The sequence below is a fragment of the Oncorhynchus nerka genome, linkage group LG22 (genome assembly GCF_034236695.1).
Source record: "Oncorhynchus nerka isolate Pitt River linkage group LG22, Oner_Uvic_2.0, whole genome shotgun sequence".
In the NCBI taxonomy this organism is placed as follows: domain Eukaryota; kingdom Metazoa; phylum Chordata; class Actinopteri; order Salmoniformes; family Salmonidae; genus Oncorhynchus; species Oncorhynchus nerka.
The window spans coordinates 68,804,091-68,824,843 of record NC_088417.1 but is presented as its reverse complement, the minus strand read 5'-3'; the positions used below and the strand labels follow the sequence as shown (position 1 = coordinate 68,824,843).

At 44.3% G+C, this 20,753-nt stretch overlaps 1 protein-coding gene and 1 long non-coding RNA gene across 3 annotated transcripts in view; both read right to left on the bottom strand.

The window, feature by feature from the left end:
- LOC115105550 (uncharacterized) overlaps nucleotides 1-6,910 on the bottom strand; it is a 69,359-nt gene extending 62,449 nt beyond the window's left edge. For both annotated transcript variants that reach the window (XR_003859879.2, XR_003859880.2), the window contains exon 1: nucleotides 6,832-6,910. This is a non-coding gene — a long non-coding RNA (uncharacterized LOC115105550). The remainder of the gene's footprint in view (nucleotides 1-6,831) is intronic.
- Nucleotides 1-20,753, bottom strand: part of LOC115105548 (autism susceptibility gene 2 protein-like) — a 540,119-nt gene that overhangs the window by 246,354 nt on the left and 273,012 nt on the right. Inside the window, 1 exon segment of the mRNA XM_029627721.2 lies at nucleotides 20,117-20,218. Within this exon segment, the coding sequence (XP_029483581.2) occupies nucleotides 20,117-20,218 (102 nt within the window).

Genomic DNA, 20,753 nt, shown 5'->3' with positions numbered 1-20,753 from the left:
GGATTTTTTCAAGATAAAAAAAATAACGTAATGGAGCTAAGCACAGGCAAAAAACCTGGTTCAGTCTGCTTTACACCAGACACTGGAAAATGTATTCACCTTTCCACAGCACAATAACCTAAAACACAAGACCAAATCTACATTGGAGTTGATTACCAAGAAGGAGGTGAATGTTCCTGAGTGTCCGAGTTACAGTTAAATCAGCTTGAAAATCTATGGCAAAACCTGAAAATGTGATCGAGACAGAGCTTGAAGAATTTTGAAAAGAATAATGGGCAAATGTTGCACAATCCGGGTGTGGAAAGCTCTTAGAGAAAGCTCTTGAAGACTCAGCTATAATTGCTGGCAAAGTTAATTCTAACATGTACTGACTCAGGAGTGTGAATACTCATGTATATTAGATATTTCTGTATTTCGTTTTCAATGTATTTGCAAAAATTCCTAAAAACATATTTTCACTTTGTCTTATTGTGTTTAAATGGGTGAGAGAAAGAAATTGATGTAATACATTTTGAATTCAGGCTGTAAGACAACAAAATGTGGAATAAATCAAGAGGTATAAATACTTTCTGAAAGCACTGTGAACCGCCTCTTCCCTCGGTTTTATTGGCGAATGTACAATCACTGGAGAACAATCTGTGCGAGCTCCGTTCCAGACTATCCTTTTGATGGGACTTGAAGAATTGTAATATCCTAAGTTTCTTGGGGTCGTGGCTGAACAAGGACATGGATAATTTACGTTTAGCTGTTTCTTCTATGCATCGGCAGGACAGAACGGCAGCGTCGGGTAAGATCAGAGGTGTGTGTCTCTTTGTTAACAACAGCTGGTGCACAATCTCTAACATTAAGGACATCTTGTGGTTCTGCTCGCCTGAGTTAGGATACCTCATGATAAGATGTAGACCATACTATTTACCAAGATAGTTTTCATCTGTATTTTTTGTAGCTGTCTATTTACCACACACTAAGACCGCATTATTAAGTTTGCCGACGACACAACGGTGGTAGGCCTGATCACTGACGACGAGACAGCCAATAGTGAGGAGGTCAGAGACCTGGCAGTGTGGTCCCAGGACAACAACCTCTCCCTCAAAATGAGCAAGACAAAGGAGCTGATCATGGACTACAGGAAACGGTGGGCCGAGCACGCCCTCATTCACATTGATGGGGCTGTAGTGGAGCGTGTCGAGACCTTCCTCTGTCCACATTACTAAGGATCTATCATGGTACACACACACCAACACAGTCGTGAAGAAGGCACCACAATGCCTCTTCCCACTCAGGAGGCTGAAAAGATTTGGCACAGGCCCTCAGATTCTCAAAAAGTTCTACGGCTGCACCATTGAGAGCAACTTGACGGGCTGCATCACCGCTTGGTATGGCAACTGCTTGGGATCCAACTGCATGGCGCTACAGTACATAACTGGGGCCGAGCTCCCTGCCATCCAGGAACTCTATATCATGTGGTGTAAGAGGAAGTCATAGACTGTTCTCTCTTCTACCTTATGGGAAGCATTTCACTGTTAGTCTACATCTGTTATTTACGAAGCATGTGAATAATGAAATGGTATTTTATTTGAAATCAATATTTGTGCATGAAAGCGGTTCCACCGGCATTTCTCGCATAATGAATTTTACCGACACAAAAAGATCCCACTTTGTTTTGTCAACATTTGGAAAATGTACAGACAAATTTCCTGTTTCCACCATGTCTGTCATGACATTTCTTATCCAACATATACTTTACTCGCATAAAAAGGTTGGATGGAAACCTGGTTACTGAGAATAAAGAGCGAGTGAATGGAAGCTAGCTGTGTGTAGTGGTGGGAGTGAAAAACAAGATGGATTTCATACATGTTTGTCGGTTTATTGGAGCTCAAATCATTATCTGCAGAGCATGATCTGTAATATATTATGATGAGGGAGGGAGGGAGGGAGGGAAAGAAAGGGTTGAGGGACGTGTGTACATGAATAGAGAGGGGGAAGCGCATTTCTGATTAATGTGGAACGATTTTCCAACAAAGGATTGGGTGCAATTTCACCACCGCTTGACGCAAGACTACTGTCATTCCATTATAGATGGCTGGCAGATTAATCTCTGTCCCTCTTTTCAATTTACACTTTCGTCGTGCTGCAGCAAGAGCTAGAATTTTCCTGTGTGTATGAATACAGTAACTGAAGGGGCTCAACGCTCCTCATCAGGAGTGAATGGGACACACCACACACACACGCCTCTTCGGAAGCACTTATCCTCTTATTGCGTACACTTATTCAATTTCTGTGTCAATATCGACCATAATCAAATGGGGTGGTGTGACAAGTAGGATGAAAGCCTTTATATGTGTGTGTGCGCATGCGTGTGTGGGAGCAGTACATCTCCCTGCTGACAGGACAGGACAGGGCTGGATGAAATCATAAAGAATAAAATATAAATAACTTACAGTACTATGAAGTTGTGCACATTTGAAAGAGATTAAGCCAATGCTCATTCAGTAGATTGTTTGTTATCATAACGGTCACTAGTATCTACTTTAAAATAATCTACATAATGTTCTTTGGTTGTGTACAAGATGGATTTTTTTGAAGTGCAACCAAATATTGAGTTCTTAGCAGATTAACATCTGAGTTTGTGTTTAAAGAGTAGCTAAAATACTTGTGTACTTCCAACACAAGTATGACAGATCATTTACACACTGTAATGCATCTAATGTGTATAATTTGCTTAACCTCTTCAACCTATGGGGGCGCTATGTCATTATTGGATAAAAAAACGTGCCCGTTTTAAGCGCAATATTTTGTCACGAAAAGATGCTCGACTATGCATATAATTGGCAGCTTTGGAAAGAAAACACTCTGACGTTTTCAAAACTGCAAAGATATTATCTGTGAGTGATGCTCAGAACTGATGCTACAGGCGAAACCAAGATGAAACATCAAACAGGAAATGAGCTGAATTTTTGAAGCTCTGTTTTACTATCGTCTCCTTATATGGCTGTGAATGTGCCGTGAACGAGCTTATGCTCTCTGCCGTTCGTCCAAGATGTCTGCAGCATTGTGACGTATTTGTAGGCATATCATTGGAAGATTGGCCATAAGAGACTACATTTGCCAGGTGTCCGCCCGGTGTCCTTTGTCTAAATTGGTGCGCAATTCTCAGTGGCACTCATTTTACCATGCGATACAGAGGGAGAAGCACACTTCCAGGAACGATACATCATTGAAGAGATATGTAGAAAAACATCTTGAGGATTGATTCTAAACAACGTTTGCCATGTTTCAGTCGATATTATGGAGTTATTTTGGAAAAAGTTTGGCGTTTTTATAACTGAATTTTCGTTTTTTTTTGGTAGCCAAACATGACGCAGAAAACGGACCGATTTCTCCTGCACAAATAATCTTTCAGGAAAACTGAACATTTGCTATCTAACTGAGAGTCTCCTCATTGAAAACATCCAAAGTTCTTCAAAGGTAAATGATTTATTGAATGTTTTTGCTGGTTTTTGTGAAAATGTTGCCTGGTGATGCTAACGCTAAATGCTAATGCTAAATGCTAACGCTAAATGCTAAATGCTAGTTTTGCTATGGTAGAGAAGCATATTTTTGAAAATCTGAGATGACAGTGTTGTTATCAAAAGGCTAAGCATGAGAGCTAGCATATTGATTTCATTTCATTTGCGATTTTCATGAATAGTTAACGTTGCGTTATGGTAATGGGTTTGAGGCTGTAGTCATGATCCCGGATCCGGGTTGGCTCGATGCAAGAAGTTAAGGAGTGACTGTCCCTATAAACCAAATAATCCCTTTGAAAACGGCCTATGTGACATCGATATGAGTCAGAAACATTTATTCTAGTGTCAATATTGACTACAAAGTATAAATTGGATCATTTTGGTCATATAGTCATCAGTCTTGTCCAAAACTGAGTTTGGAATCAGAGTGTTTCTTAACAAGTAAATTAAGGTTGGGTTTGTATTACAATTCATGCCCCCTTTTGCTAAGCTCCACGCGCAAATCGCCTCTCTGCCCATTTCGCTTCTCTTCATTGACATGGGGCTTTGTTGTTTCATCGGCCCCCAACACGTTCAAATGAATCACAACATTTTGAGACTGAAAAGCGGTATATGGATTGACCATGCCTCCGGCTCTCTATAGGAGATGTTGTACCCACTGTAACTATTAAAACCTACCCTATCTGACACCAGCCTCGGTCGTTTGATTGGAAGACCCTCAGTGGTAGGTTTTATCTGACATGTTCAAACTTCAACATAGTACCTGTTTGTGTGTCAGATATAACCTATCCTAACTGTAATTGGTAATAGTACAATGACACGTGTGTATGTGTTCACAAAAACATGTATGGAGCCAGCACGTGGAGACTTGCAAGATGATGTGATGAAGTCCATAGTGACAGACGAGCTTGATACTGATGTCTATGAATGGAGAGAGACCTGGCACTCGGCATTAAACTACACTGCTCAAAAAATAAAGGGAACACTTAAACAACACAATGTAACTCCAAGTCAATCACACTTCTGTGAAATCAAACTGTCCACTTAGGAAGCAACACTGATTGACAATACATTTCACATGCTGTTGTGCAAATGGAATAGACAACAGGTGGAAATTATAGGCAATTAGCAAGACACCCCCAATAAAGAAGTGGTTCTGCAGGTGGGGACCGCAGACCACTTCTCATTTCCTATGCTTCCTGGCTGATGTTTTGGTCACTTTTGAATGTTGGCGGTGCTTTCACTCTAGTGGCAGCATGAGACGGAGTCTACAACCCACACAAGTGGCTCAGGTAGTGCAGCTCATCCAGGATGGGACATCAATGCGAGCTGTGGCAAGAAGGTTTGCTGTGTCTGTCAGCGTAGTGTCCAAAGCATGGAGGCGCTACCAGGAGACAGGCCAGTACATCAGGAGACGTGGAGGAGGCCGTAGGAGGGCAACAACCCAGCAGCAGGACCGCTACCTCCGCCTTTGTGCAAGGCGGAGCAGGAGGAGCACTGCCAGAGCCCTGCAAAATGACCTCCAGCAGACTACAAATGTGCATGTGTCTGCTCAAATGGCCAGAAACAGACTCCATGAGGCTGGTATGAGGGCCCGACATCCACAGGTGGGGGTTGTGCTTACAGCCCAACTCCGTGCAGGACGTTTTTCATTTGCCAGAGAACACCAAGATTGGCAAATTCGCCACTGGCGCCCTGTGCTCTTCACAGATGAAAGCAGGTTCACACTGAGCACATGTGACCGTCTGGAGATGCCGTGGAGAACGTTCTGCTGTCTGCAACATCCTCCAGCATGACCGGTTTGGCTGTGGGTCAGTCATGGTGTGGGGTGGCATTTCTTTGGGGGGCCGCACAGCCCTCCATGTGCTTGCCAGAGGTAGCCTGACTGCCATTAGGTACCGAGATGAGATCCTCAGACCCCCTGTGAGACCATATGCTGGTGCGGTTGGCCCTGGCTTCCTCCTAATGCAAGACAATTCTAGACCTGGAGTGTGTCAGCAGTTCCTGCAAGAGGAAGGCATTGATGCTATGGACTGGCCCGCCCGTTCCCCAGACCTGAATTCAATTGAGCACATCTGAGACATCATGTCTCGCTCCATCCCCCAACGCCACGTTGCACCATAGACTGTCCAGGAGTTGGCGGATGCTTTAGTCCAGGTCTGGGAGGAGATCCTCAGGAGACCATCCGCCACCTCATCAGGAGCATGCCCAGGTGTTGTAGGGAGGTCATACAGGCACGTGGAGGCCACACACACTACTGAGCCTCATTTTGACTTGTTTTAAGGACATTACATCAAAGTTGGATCAGCCTGTAGTGTGGTTTTTCACTTTAATTTTGAGTGTGACTCCAAATCCAGACCTCCATGGGTTGATAAATTTGATTTCCATTGATCATTTTTGTGTGATTTTGTTGTCAGCACATTCAACTATGTAAAGAAAAAAGTATTTAATAAGAATATTTCATTCATTCAGATCTAGAATGTGTTATTTTAGTGTTCCCTTTATTTTTTTGAGCAGTGTATTTTAAGGAACGCCTTTGCAAGCATTTGGCAACATAACCTATGATGATGAAAGTTTCGAAGCAGATGACAGGTTCAAAAGAGCTTGAAACAAAGAAGAGGTTTGTGACATGTCCTTCCTGAGGCGAGTCAACCTCCAAAGGCCAGAGGCATGACAGCAGAGAAATAGTTCTCCACTGATCTGTAATCTGGCACCGCAGGAAAAACAAGTTTCAAAAATGTCCACCAGTATGGTGATTTGTAATGGATTCTTGAAATCTAACAATTCTATGAAAAGGCTATAATGGGCTGTATCTGAGATTCTCATTTCAACGTATCACAGAGAAGATTTCCATCCAAAATACGGAGCACCCAACCTCACAAAGAGTATCCAAAACTACAGGAAGAAAGAAACATCTCCTAAAACTGAAACCACACACTGGCTTTAGCTAATGGAGAAGCTTCAGCTGGTTGCTATGTAACAATGCATGATGATTAGGCTTAAGGAAACATATAAACATGACTGCATATGAAACTGAATCTCCGAGAGAGATGGGAAATAAACAAAGACGGTGGGAGGGCTGTGGATAGCGAGGCCGCAGCTAGCACTCGAGTGTCATAAAGACGACATCACAGCGGCCATCCTGCAGATTCCTGGGTCTGACTAGATTGCAGATGGAAAAGTGAGCCTTAAAACCACATCCCCAACAACGGGAGAAAATAAATAATTTTTCATAACTGTTTCTATTTACTGGAAGCCTTATATATCTCCCACGGGAGCAGAAACAAATGAAAATGTTATTTCTCTTCTCAAGAACTCCTACCTTGCTTTTTCACTGCTGGCAATTTCATTCTGCCTCCAAATGTGACTTAAGCCTGTGACTTGAGGGAAATAATGTTCGGAGAACTATAATTGCAGGGGCTTGTCTTCTTATATATTTATTTATTTGGTTTATTTGGTTTTTGGGCGGTTGCTTTGTGGTTTAAGGGAAATTGCGCTGGCTTCTGAAATAGAAGTGATGTGACATCCAAAGCCTCACAGTAATCCAGTCAGACTCGCAGGCCCTGAATAAGACAGAACATGCCCTCCTCCCATCCAAAGAAAAACACTGGCCTAATGCACATGGACAGCCTTGTAAAGTGGAGCCTGTCAAAACGGAAACTCAAAACACATAATAGTAGCTATATGTTCACAGATCGTATGCCCAAAAATTGCTCTCCAACATTCTTTGGGTAATACTAGGGACAAGAAATGTATTTTTCCACGCCTAGCCCATCTCTTTCTTACCCTCCTTCTCCCCTCTGTTCTACACTTCTGTTCACTTCATACACTGCACGCACAGGGATACAATAGTGTGCAGCAACAGTATAAAGCCAGATGAAAGCTAAACAACCCAGAGACCATGTCATTTCCTTTGGGGTCTGGTAAGGATAAAGGCAGCCCCACCAGCCCCTGTTCTAGCCAGTGTACAGTAATCCACAGAGTCTCAGTGCTGCTAGCTGGGGGAGCCAGACAGGGCTACTCCCATATCCCTAGGAGGAGGCAGGGAGGCATTGATTATACAACAGGCTCAGCATGTCCAGCCCCCAGCTTTCATCCATACATTTCAACAATAGTGGGCTGAAGGATACTTCTGGACTCCTGGCGAGGCCCAACACACTGTTTAAGGATTTCTGTCAGCTAACTGCATGTTCCCTGGAACTGGGCCTTTAAATCCTAAACCCCTAAAGCTGAAAGAAAAATAAACTAGGATAACCGTGGCTTGTTTTTTCCTCATATTGTTTGTATATTTGTCATTCGTTTAATACTGTAAAGTAAATAGCCTTTGTGTGACGGCCCCTCCCTGCTCTGTCTACTGGGTTCTGCTGTCCTTACTTCCTGCAGAAGAGTGGTGGGCGGAGCTGGGAGGCTCCTCAGTGCTGATGGGGCACACCTGTGAAAGCTCAGCTGGGCATAAAGCCACTGTTTTCCCAATTCAGCAAGAGATTCCTCTTTCCATGCATACCTTTGGTTGTTTTGTTGCAATTTTGGCAGTTGACACCTAATTTACTGACCTTCATGCCTCATCTGATTATTGTTGTTTACTCAGTGGTTGGTTCCCATTGTTTGTTACAATCTTGAGCCAGGTTGTAACACGGTTTACTATATTGACATTATTCGTTAATATTTTGTACATCAACAGTGACCAGGTTAACGGATGTCAATAAAAGGTTCAGCCCCCAGTCTGGGCCGCACATGTTCTTCTGTCTCAGATGAGAAATCTATCATGCAGCAGAGCGTAGGCTACACACTACGTGATGGACTGCTATAGGGGAAACCCAGCACGATTCCATGCATGAGAGGAGATGTTTATTAGACTGCTGCGTTTGGCCCAGAGACACAGGAGAGAGGGGAGACAGAGGGGTCATGAACCAGCAGGCCTTCCTGTGGACTCCCCATATGCTACACATTCATTCATACTGTAGACCCCCCCCATGCCCAACAACCAAACTATCACCCCCTTTATCCTGGGAATCCAACGCCCCCCACACACACACTCTTCAGCTGGGTTTGCCTTAATTCATTGAAGGAGTCATATGGTGAGAGCATTAGAGGGGTCGGGAGGGGAGAATGTCAGATTTGCCCTAAAGACATACAGCGTAAAAAAGGTGAGGAAAAGAGAATGATGCCTGAGATATTTACAGTGCTCTGACGAGGTGGGGAGCGGTGGAAAGGAAAGGAAGAGGGGGTCATGATGATTTGTTAGCCCAGGAGAGGTAAGCTTTACCCAGCCGTGATACCCAATCATGTTTATGAGGGGGAGCCGGTGCTGTGCTGGGCTCCTGGTGAGCAGGATTGTGTTTTCTCTGGCTCCCAGTCTTGGCCTACAGTAAGTGCACCCCCACGAAGATATTGTGATTGAAGGACACGGCTCGAGCTAGGCTTCTCCCCAGGGGGGTTATAGGGACAAAGATACAGAGGGGTCCGGAATTATTGGATCCCTTCATGAGCAACATTTTTTTTTTTTTACAATTATATTATTTTATACTGATACAATTGCTCAGAGAACGAGATTGTTTAACACGTAATTTTAAAAAATAGCAAAAAGACGGGCCAAAATGATTGGATCCCCTGTTTTGAATACTCCAGCACCCTCCCCTTGAGGATACATGTTTTTCTGAGGTTGGAGAACACATTGGGAGGGATCTTAGACCATTCCTCCATACAGAATCATTCAAAATCCTTGATATTCTTCGTCTGCGCTTATGGACTGCCCTCTTCATTTCAAACCACAGGTTTTCAATGGGTTTTAAGTCCAAAGACTGAGATGGCCATTGCAAAATGTTGATTTTGTGGTCAATTACCAGTTCTTAGTTGATTTCGTTGCTTGGGGTTATTGTCTTGCGGCCAAGTTTCAGCCTCCTGGCAGAGCCAACCAGGTTTTTGGCCAACATGTCCTGGTACTTGGTATAGTACAAACGATCCACCACCATATTTTACTGTACGGGTTAAGGTATTTTCTGCATATGCATTGTTCTCTATTTTCATGTCATCTGATTTTTCTGTATTACTTGTTAAACAAAATGTTATTCTCTGAACAATTGTATTAGTATAAAATACACATTTTCAATTTTTTGGAGTATACAATATAGCTCAGTATTTGTATTATTTATTTTATAGTATTTTTTGCTAATCTTTATACAGGGATCCAATAATTCAGGATCCTACTGTATATGTGATGTGGTTTGTATGTGTACGTGAGTGAAGAGTGTGTGTATGTGTGTATATGTGTGTTTGCTTGTGTGTGTTTCCGAGAGAGAAAGGGAGTATGTTGGTCGATGTCGTGTTTCCTATTGCTAAAGAATGCATCTTCTTTCCCCCCCTTTTTTCTCGCTCACACAGCCGAGTTCCCACATTGCTCTCATTGCTATGGCAACCAGTGCTCTCTCCTTGGACTACCTCTGCATGCATCCAATCAGAGTGAGACCTTTGTGAAGAGAGAATCTTCTGGGCTTCAGTTATTCAACTTACCCCACTGGAATAGCCTCCACACTGAGAACAAAGGGTGCTTCCTATAGGGCTCTGGTCAAAGGTAGTGCACTGCATAGGGAATGGGATGTCATTTCGGACACAACCAATGGGAAAAGGCTCTGCCACCAGAGCACGACATGACACCAAATATTGGGGGTATGTGGGTTGGATTACAGGGGGTTTCAGGGGCTACGAATGCAATATGTAGCCAATGAGCTGAGGGACACGAACAGAAAAGCAAAACAGGACGGTGATGCTGGCTGCCCCTGGTCCATGCCCAATTTCTGTGGAAATGATGTGGAATGGGATTTGTTATTGGAAGCCTCTGAGCCGGAATACTTGGCAAGTGTAGCGGAGGCTCTGGCAGCGGTGAATGCTTGATAAGTCAGAATGGATTCAGGCTGAGCCTATTTATGTAATTCCTGAAAACATATGGATAGGATTCAGACGCTCAATAAATTCAACCTTCAACAATGACATTCCACACCGCCACTGCGACCATTAATCTTCTAGGAGAATGCATCTCTTCTCATAGTTGCTGACTGCACTAGTGGAGTACACAAGTCAGCTTGAACCAGTATGTTTATCAAATTGTATTCAAATAGCCCTAATTTTCTATTCTAAGAACATGACAAACGGCATTAAATTAAATATACTGTAATAACATCACGTAATGTAACAACATGCCATTGACGACACATGGGGTGTTTTGTCTTAAATAGGACGACCACTGATGCCTTTTTAAGGAAGAGGGCCTGAGCTACAGTAAATAATTAGCAGAGATGAAATGCGGTGCAGCAGGCAGTCGGGCAGGCAGCTATGCTACCACCTGAGGACTGCACTGAGGTCACTGCACACTGTCACATTATCATACTTTTCTGCCACTAATTATATTTCTGAAGATTACATTCACCCGGGCGCCTGTAAAAAACTTGTGAGCGGAGGCAGTGTCCCCCCCAGCGCCTGTGGAGCTGTGTGTGTGTGTGCGTGTGTGTGAGAGAGAGAGAGAGAACTGTAGAGCAGTACCAGAGGGCCTATCTCTGAAACCCTGACGGACAGTTGGCTGTTGGTTGATGACAGTGGGACAGAGGCGCGCCATAATTCTGCCCGACTACCGTGTCACAAAATGTCACAATCTGTTCCTAACATCCGGACTACAGGGCTCAAACGACAAGCCAGAGCAGAGGAGAAGAGAGACGGGGTGTGCGCCACCGGAGCAGACGGGGGAGTCGATGAGAGAGACGGAAAGAAGGCGAGAGGGGGGAGAGGGCTTGATCTGAAAAGCTAAAAGGTAGAAATAAACCACACCTCTTCCTCAAAACAGTCTATTCATCTGCCCGCTTTAAAGACAAGAGTTAGATGATGTTCACAGGCATAATGAATCACAGGGAGAGATAGAAACAGTTGTACTGCATATGTTTAGAAGCTCATCATTTCTGAGGAATATTGGGTAAACAAACAGTATCTTCCAGGCTTTTTCATGAATAAATATGATGTTCCTTGATATCTCTAAAAATGAGTCATTGTGATGAAAATCGGGTTTGTGTTGAAACTGATTTGTAATGTTTTTACATAAGTTCCTTCAATCTGATGACACATTGTTGTGAAATGATATTGTGTTTGTGGAAGAGTACCATGATCAGAGCATGTGGTATTTGGCGCATGTGGCAAACAAAGTTGGATTTGATGTGCACGTTCCTCTGGGATAACTTACAAGTCATTATAGGACCCCATTGGCCTAATTATGATTGTGGGCTGTTGTTCCAGGCCATGCCCAGGCAATGTGACATCAGGGAGCTAGGGGGGGGGGGGGGGCAGGTTTATCAAGTGTGTGACCGCTCTGCAGGAAGCCAGCCCGTCCTGACTGACGCATGATTTACAGAGCTGCTGTAAAGCCATAACGCAATAATAAAGGCTTGGTTTGTGAGGGCGCGCTAGTGATGCGTGGGCTGACTCATAACCTGCAGTCCCCGCGGTTATATCCTTGCTATGGGTGGGTTTAGGATTATGAAATATTGTGTGCATGAAGGGCGGGTGGGTGGCGGGCGGGTTGAATAAAGAGAAAACAATCCATTTAAAATCCATGAATGTATAATTATTGTGCAATTCAAATCTATAGACTACATTGTGGTTTTTCTTGTATTATTTTTATCTGGCAAAAGAGCATAGCCTAAGTTTTAGGGCCCAACTGTACGCTCACCAAATACACACTTATATACTTTTGGGAACTTAGGCAGAAAAACTCAGATGAAAACGTTCTAGGTAGATAGTGTGGTCTACAGCTTATCATGAGATACTCTACCTCAGGCGAGTAAAACCTTGAGACTTCCTTAGATATCGTGCACCAGCTGTTATTTACAAAAATACATAGTCTGCCGCCCCTTGTCTTACCAGACGCCACTGTTCTATCCTGCTGGTACAGCGTATAACCAGCCAGATGTATGTTGATAATGTCGTTTTTCAGCCACAACTCCCGTGAAGCATTAGATATTACATTTTTGAGTGTCTCGTTGGTAGTTTAATCTTCCGCATAGGTCATCGATTTTCCAAAGACTGCACGTTTGCTAGCAGAATGGAAGGCAGTAGGGGTTTATTAGATCGCCTACAAATTCTCAGAAGGCAGCCCGCCCTCCGGACCCTTTTTCTCCACCTTCTCGTCACGCAAATGACGGGGATCTGGGCCTGTTCCCGGGAAAGCAGTATGTCATTCACGTTGAGCTCGTTGGACTTGTTAAAGGAAAAAAAGGATTCTGCCAGTTTGTGGTGAGTAATCGCAGTTCTGATGTCCAGAAGTTATTTTTGGTCTTAAGAGACGGCAGCAGCAACATTATGTACAAAATAAGCAAAAAAACGTGTTACAAAGGCAAGGAAACTTACAAAAAACACAATTGTCAGGAACATGTAAAACATCAGCCTTCTTCTCCGGCGCCATCCTATGTTGGAGGCACGTGATGGTAGCAGGGTGAACAGGCCGTGGCTCGGGTGGTGGATTTCCTTGATGATCTTTTTGGGCTTCCTGTGACATCGGGTGCTGTAGGTGTCCTGATGGGCAGCCAGTGTGCCCCCGGTGATGGGTTGGGCAGACCGCACCACCCTCTGGTGCCCTGTGGTTGTGGGCAGTGCAGTTGCACTCCCAGGTGGTGATAAAGTCCGACAGGATGCTCTCAATAGGGGCCAAGCCAAATTTCTTCAGCCTCCTGAGGTTGTAGAGGCGCTGTTGCGCCTTCTGTGTGGGTGGAACATTTCAGATTGTCAGTGATGTTTATGCTTTTCACCTTCGTCACTGCGGTCCCGCCAGGTTAGATGGACGTCATATTGTATTTGTGTCTCCCCTTCTTGTAGGCCAATTATATGGATTAGACAATGTCGTTTTTATTTATCTATTTGTCAGAGCAGAGAAGGCTACCCTGTACTTTTTGTCGTATTAAAATTCTGCTAATGTCTCCAGTCATATAAAGTGTAGTAGAATATCATGTTTATAAAAGTCCCATTTTTTCCAGTGCAAAGAAAGGTATCTGAAATAGCCTATAGCTTAGTAGTAGGTTATCTTACATAAGTCTGCAAATGCGATGTTGCATGGAATGCTATATTATCAAGGTGCATTTTTATGGTGAAAATTTGCTTCCCTAAACTTCAAACTCACGAGCCGCCTATTGCAACAATTAATGACAGAAGAGAAGCTGCATGCATCTAATTAGACAAGTTAGATGCATACCCCCATCTCTGACTGTACAGTGTATTTTCTATACAATATATGCAGGTTAGGGTCGGGTGCAGGCCTACAATTTTCAGTTTATTACATATAGTCTGGCAGTTGCGGATGGATTTATAAGCAATTGTGGGCGGGTGCAGGTGAACAAACAGCTGACTCGCCCATCACTAGCGTGCGCGCCTGTGCGCGCGCGTGTGTGTTCCTACTATACTCACACTGACAAAGAACCCATATCTGACTGAGTCGGAGTCACGAGGAGCATGATACTATGATAATGAACTAATTATAGGTATAACATTCAGACTTCCATATCTAAATGCTTATCTCTAATAAGGAACATTTTAAATTAGAGAGACAGAGAGAGATCGAGATCGAGGGAGAGAGCGAGTGAAAGAGCGATAGAGAGAAAATGAGAGAAAGCGAGAGAGAGAGAGAGAGAGAGAGAGGATGAAGAAAATTATCTCTGGAACTGGATAATTGCTGCAAGCAATTACAACTTCCATGTCGGAGCAAATTGGCCGGCATATTTCAACTTGTAGAGGGACTGTGACCTCATTTACAGTGGTGTGTCAAGGAATAATCAGAATATGTACTGAGGAGGTGTGATGGACACAATATCACACATAACTGCTATGACCAGATGACATAACCAGGTCAATGGAATGGCTAGATCCCCTTTATACAGAGCCAGGCACACAGAACTGCTATGACCAGGTGACACAACCAGGTCAATGGAAAGGCTAGATCCCCTTTAGACAGAGCCAGGCACACAGAACTGCTATGACCAGGTGACACAACCAGGTCAATGGAAAGGCTAGATCCCCTTTAGACAGAGCCAGGCACACAGAACTGCTATGACCAGGTGACACAACCAGGTCAATGGAAAGGCTAGATCCCCTTTAGACAGAGCCAGGCACACAGAACTGCTATGACCAGATGACACAACCAGGTCAATGGAATGGCTAGATCCCCTTTATACAGAGCCAGGCACACAGAACTGCTATGACCAGGTGACACAACCAGGTCAATGGAAAGGCTAGATCCCCTTTAGACAGAGCCAGGCACACAGAACTGCTATGACCATGTGACACAACCAGGTCAATGGAAAGGCTAGATCCCCTTTAGACAGAGCCAGGCACACAGAACTGCTATGACCAGGTGACACAACCAGGTCAATGGAAAGGCTAGATCCCCTTTAGACAGAGCCAGGCACACAGAACTGCTATGACCATGTGACACAACCAGGTCAATGGAAAGGCTAGATCCCCTTTAGAGAGCCAGGCACACAGAACTGCTATGACCAGGTGACACAACCAGGTCAATGGAAAGGCTAGATCCCCTTTAGACAGAGCCAGGCACACAGAACTGCTATGACCATGTGACACAACCAGGTCAATGGAAAGGCTAGATCCCCTTTATACAGAGCCAGGCACACAGAACTGCTATGACCAGGTGACACAACCAGGTCAATGGAAAGGCTAGATCCCCTTTATACAGAGCCAGGCACACAGAACTGCTATGACCAGGTGACACAACCAGGTCAATGGAAAGGCTAGATCCCCTTTAGACAGAGCCAGGCACACAGAAATTGCTAGGCCGTAGGGTACGAAAAGTACCGCGAGGTTGAATAACAAAATACCAGCAAAAATGGTGCGTTTTTTTTATGTTCGAGCAAATTAAAAAATCACAGTGATCATTAAAACCAACAACTTTATTATATGACATTAATCGCTTTCGAAAGCGGTAATTTGAGAGTTGGAATAATTTTGCCACATGAGAGAAGGAATTCCAAATATACTGTAATGTATTCATCAAAAGCCACTAATAACTAGGTTCAGGTTTAACAGCCTGGAGGGAGACTTTTCTTTTTGCTCCATTTCAGCAGAAAGTACTCAGAGTGCTCTGGATATGAGAGGTTAGACGTATCACTTCCAGATGTTTCATTACAAAGCGACGTTCAAAGACCACACCGCAGGAAAATAACTTTTCATGTGAGGCGAGCCGGAGCAGACATGGATGAATTTCACAGGAACCCACACTTTTCACATTTTCATTTGGGTTGGGAGCCCTCCATGTCCTAGAATGACTGTCCTGAGTAACACTACACGCATGGATCAGGCTAGAGCCAAATTACTTCCGTACAACCTATGGGACTATCAGGTAGGCCCAGGGAGAGAATAGTAGGTCATATAAATTGTAAAAACACCTAACTGTCTCATCCCTGTCTCCTGCCACTGCTTATGCCGTTAATATGAGTATTAGCCTGAAAGTTTCTAAAGTCCATGGACATAAGGCTATGGCCATAAGGCTGCTAATGAGACTTTAGCACAACCTACAATACTAACAGTACACAAATGTCTGTGCAGATGCTCAAAAGAATGGACCTGTCAACAGAAAAAAACAACTGGACAGATAAGGGGGAATGGTGAATTAGCGGATCATATTTTGATATTTCTAAATCTATTTATTTCCAGTCCCCATCTTTTAGGGTGAATTCATTAGTATCCCCTGCTCCTCATGGTTCTCATCAGCCTGTCTGCCTGCCTCGAAGGGCGCTGACTGGCGGGAATCGACTCCAAACGCTCTCTGGCCTCTCCATCTCTTTCTCCCTCCCTCCCCTTCCCCCTTTCTCTCGCCCATCTCTCATCAAGGGCCGAGGGTAGTAACAAAAAAAGAGTAACGTACTGTTTACTTGCATTCCAAGCCCCGTAATTGCCAATTTATTTGATAGGCAGCCGGGTAATGATGGCATTTCACCCCTGCCGCAGAGACTAAACACGACTGATTCAACCCAGCCTCCACGCCCACCCCAATCCAGCAGACTCCCTCTGCCCAGGACTCCTGCCACCCAGGCTGGGGATGGCGGCTGGGGAAGAGGGGGGAGGCAGAGGTGGTGGTGGGGTGGGAGGCCTGTATGCCTGCTGCAAACGCAACGACGATCAAACGCTCACAAAAGGGGATTGGAGGCTTCAGAGCAAATAGCATAGCCAGCCAATTTAGCTGGGATTTGGGGTTAAGGCTAAACACAACGGGGCTGATGTGTGATTTGTAAGTCCTAATGAGCTGCATAGAACAGTGAGGAGAGATAGAGGAGAGAGAGATGGGGAGAGAGAGAGAGAGAGAGAGAGAGAGAGAGAGAGATGGAGAAAGAGCGAGAGAAAGAGAGAGAGAGAGATAGGGAGAGAGATAGAGATAGAGGACAGAGAGAGAAGGTGAGAGAGGGAGAAGAGAGAAAGACAGAGGGACAGCGATAGAAAGAGAGCGATAGAGAGAGAGATGGCGAGAGATATGAAGAGGGAGAGAGATGGAGAGAAAGAGAGACAGAGAGAGAGAGGAGAGCGAGAGAGGAGATGGGGGCCAGGCTGACCTCCCCTGCCCTCTCTGTTCTTCCCAGGCAGGTCCAGGGCAGCACAGGAGGCTGATCCGTTTCATCAGTGTAGAGTCAGTTGGCGAGGGGGGAGCAGGCAGGCCTTTAGCAAACATCATTAGCAAACTGTTGGTATCTAACGAAAGACCAGGGTTACTCATAGCCCAGCCTCACACTGCTCCATGGGTCTAATAACTCACTTTGATGCACTGTGTGTGTGTGTGTGTGTGTGTGTGTGTGTGTGTGTGTGTGTGTGTGTGTGTGTGTGTGTGTGTACACGTGTGTATGGCCTTGGATCTATCTCAAGGTATATAAGACCGGCCTTGTATCACATTCATCACACATGCCGAGTGTGAGCCATTAAATCAGACAATTTTTCAGATTTATCAATATGGCTTCCACAGGGTCTCACCCCCCTCTTCTCTCTCACCCTCCTTTTCTCACCCCGTCCCCTCTCCTCCTTTCCTTCCCCTCTCTCGCCTCCTGCGATGTGTGAAGTGGGTTTTTACAGTGTGACCAGACAGGACCTGTTCAGAGACCCGTGGGGACCTGAGAAGGGTTCTCTTATTATGTGACATTCTCTAAGTGGCACGTCAGGCTAAAACACTGTACTGATGAAAAACAGAGAGGAGAGGCCTCAGCATCAGGCCAGACAGACAGACCGTGTGGAGGATTGGCTTTAGTCAACCCTCCCTCCAGGGCACACATATTGGATAAAGGCTGGCTTGGTGAAAGATAATGTGGAGGAGAAAAACATCTTAACAACCCCATGAAATCGGACCGTATGGACGGGTTAGAGAAATGTTCAAACACAAGTTAGATAATGTCGGGAGATGCAAGATGTGCTACCACATTCATAGGCATGTGAGTTGAATGAGAGGGAAATTATGTGAGGCGTTTATCCCCAACTACTGGGCAATTAGGGTGTGCCATAATTTCACATAATTGTTGAAAATAGTGATGATAATTCATCAGTGGCGTAATCGAAGCCAAAGCACACATCATCTGAATGACATGTGATCTGAACGGGAGAGTTAATGGGGCAATCTGCAGTTGCGTCATCCATTAAAATAAAATTAAAGACATGTACCGATTGATTTTTGAGGTATATAACTTATAAATGCCTCGTGAGCTTAGTTCAACTGTCATACGCCATCAGAACCCAAAATACAGTATAAGCTTGTTTTACTCCAATGTTTGAAAACAAAGTAAATATGAACAAACTGTTTAGCCTCAAAACACGATACAACTATAATTTGTATATCAGCTATGGGCAGTCCTTGCATCCATAGCTCTGTCTATGAATTTGAGAGTGGATACATTTCTCCAGCTCCATCCCTCAGCTTTTTACCGAAACAGAGGCGGGGATTACTTAGTTATTGTTTCAATTAAGGATTGGCCCTTTAAGGGTTGGATGGGAGTTAAGAGCTGGGCCCTGAGCAATGAGGCCAACTAGGATGCCTATGGACAAGAAACCAATGCTTCTCTCACATTCCCTTCCTGGAGTAATGATTTATTTAACATAGACGACATGGCGAGTCACATATTAAGTACATCGAATCGTGTTCTGTAACCTATTATTCCAGACAACTGATATGTTGCCCTGTAATTGAAGCCAACAGGCTATCACATGTTCGTCTTCTCCTCTGTCTCTGAATGACAGCACTGTCTAAGTATTCTCCTCCACACCCATGTCACGCAGCGTAGCCTAATGGATGACAAATTGAAGACTTCATTTTTCATGGCACCCACAGCTGTTGCATTTCAGTTGTTCAAAGTTGTAAAACTGTCTCTCCACAGTTCCATTTCTTCATCGTTGTTTGTCTTGACTCTCGCTCTCTCTTTCTCTTTCTCTGGTACAGTAGCATGAGGTGTGAGGTATCATTTACATTTCTGATGTCGACATCAAATGACATATTTCATTTCATGCCTGGCCAAGCATCCTATAGTGTAGCTACACGGCAGAACCGGTTTTGCTTCACTCGTCCTCTCCGGTCTTTGTCAATGACTGGCTTCACCAAGTGACAGTTTTAATTACGGGCCATATCTGATAGCAGCACCTCGTGTAGATTCACCATTAGAATCAAAGTAAAGGGGCTGAGGCCTGTCAGATAGCGTAGCAGGACTTTACAGAGCCTCCCTAGCCCCAGTCTGCTCTGCTTACATCTCCAAGCAGGCCATGTCTAAGGCCAACAAAGAGAGGGCTCTCTCACCTTGTGTGTCAGGCCATCAATGTAAATAAGAATTTGATCTCAATTGACTTGACCTGGTTCAATAAACGTTGAAGAAATATATGAAACGCTACCACTTGTCTTAGCTTCTGAAGAACTGAGACTGAGGAACAAACCACTGGGTAAACAGGATGTCCTTGTTGTAACAGTAGCACACCTCCGGGTGTGTACACTTACAACACTGACTGTAACTGTACAAACAACCCTGTCCACCTGAAGGAGCCTTGAGGTATGCCAACGACAACCATAACCGACTGGAGAAGTGCTTCATATTAAGGGCTAATGCAAATTAAATGACATTTCTATCAGTCCCACGGTATCAGCAGCACTTACCTGTTGGCTGCGATATGCAGCACACCATGGCTCTTATTCAGATTCTTCTCGAGTTTGAGGAAGTCAAACTTACCTTGTCAAACTTCATGTAGTCCTCACAAGATACATAAAATCATCCTGACGATCACCGATTGTGTATAAGTCTCTGTTTCGTGCATCGATACACCAGATGCTACGGTATATTTGTGTTTAAAGTGAGTATAGGATATAGTATGTATCTAATAATAAAGGTTGTGCGGCTATACAGTTAGAAAACCAGTCTAATCTGCTAGAACTTCTCTCAGAAGGATATTCTGGAGCTGCAGTTGGGTCATTTAGTAGTAAAGCTTTAGAGATTCATTACTGGGATTGCTGGAGGGTGTCATGATAAATCACTAGTCTAATGTAGTGTGGAGACATGCAGCTTGTGCTGTCATGTCCTGTTTGCTGTTTATTTGTTGGTTTGTTTACTTACGTCACTCAGCCTGTCTCTGGAGCTGCTTCCGACAGACGGCTTGGACCGTCCACTCAGGCTCTCACTGTCGCTGTCCTTACAGTTGTTCTGTCCCGGCTTCATCTGAAAAACAACAAACACACACAGACACACGTTAACATGCTGAAGACGTTGGGACAGGGCTTTGGTTCTAAGCTTTACATTCAGTATTTGAATTATTTATTTTCTACAATATTTTTTGTTCATCTTTATCAAGGGTGCCAATAATTTGGCCTGTAGATTATAGTGGCTGAGGAGACTGACAAGAAAATCCCTCTCCCACAGACAGAAGAACATTTTGTCATGAATATGTGTGAGCTGGCAGCGAGCACTGTTCTGTATGTGTAAATCTGTCATGTTTTTATATGCCTCTTGAGCCAGCAGCTGTCACTCCAGCCTGCCAATGACAGACAAGACAGCCAGCATCTGATCTCACAATGTGAAAACCCTATCAACCTTTCTGAGAAGAGAAGAACAGAAACAAAAGCTTCAAACATCTTCAAAAGCAGTCTTCCCTTCCTTTCAAACAGACAGGCAGCCCCATGCGGAGACTACAGAAGCTCAGTTTCAGACTCATAGAGAGACAGAAAATAAAAAGCAAGTGAGCAAAGAGGAGGAG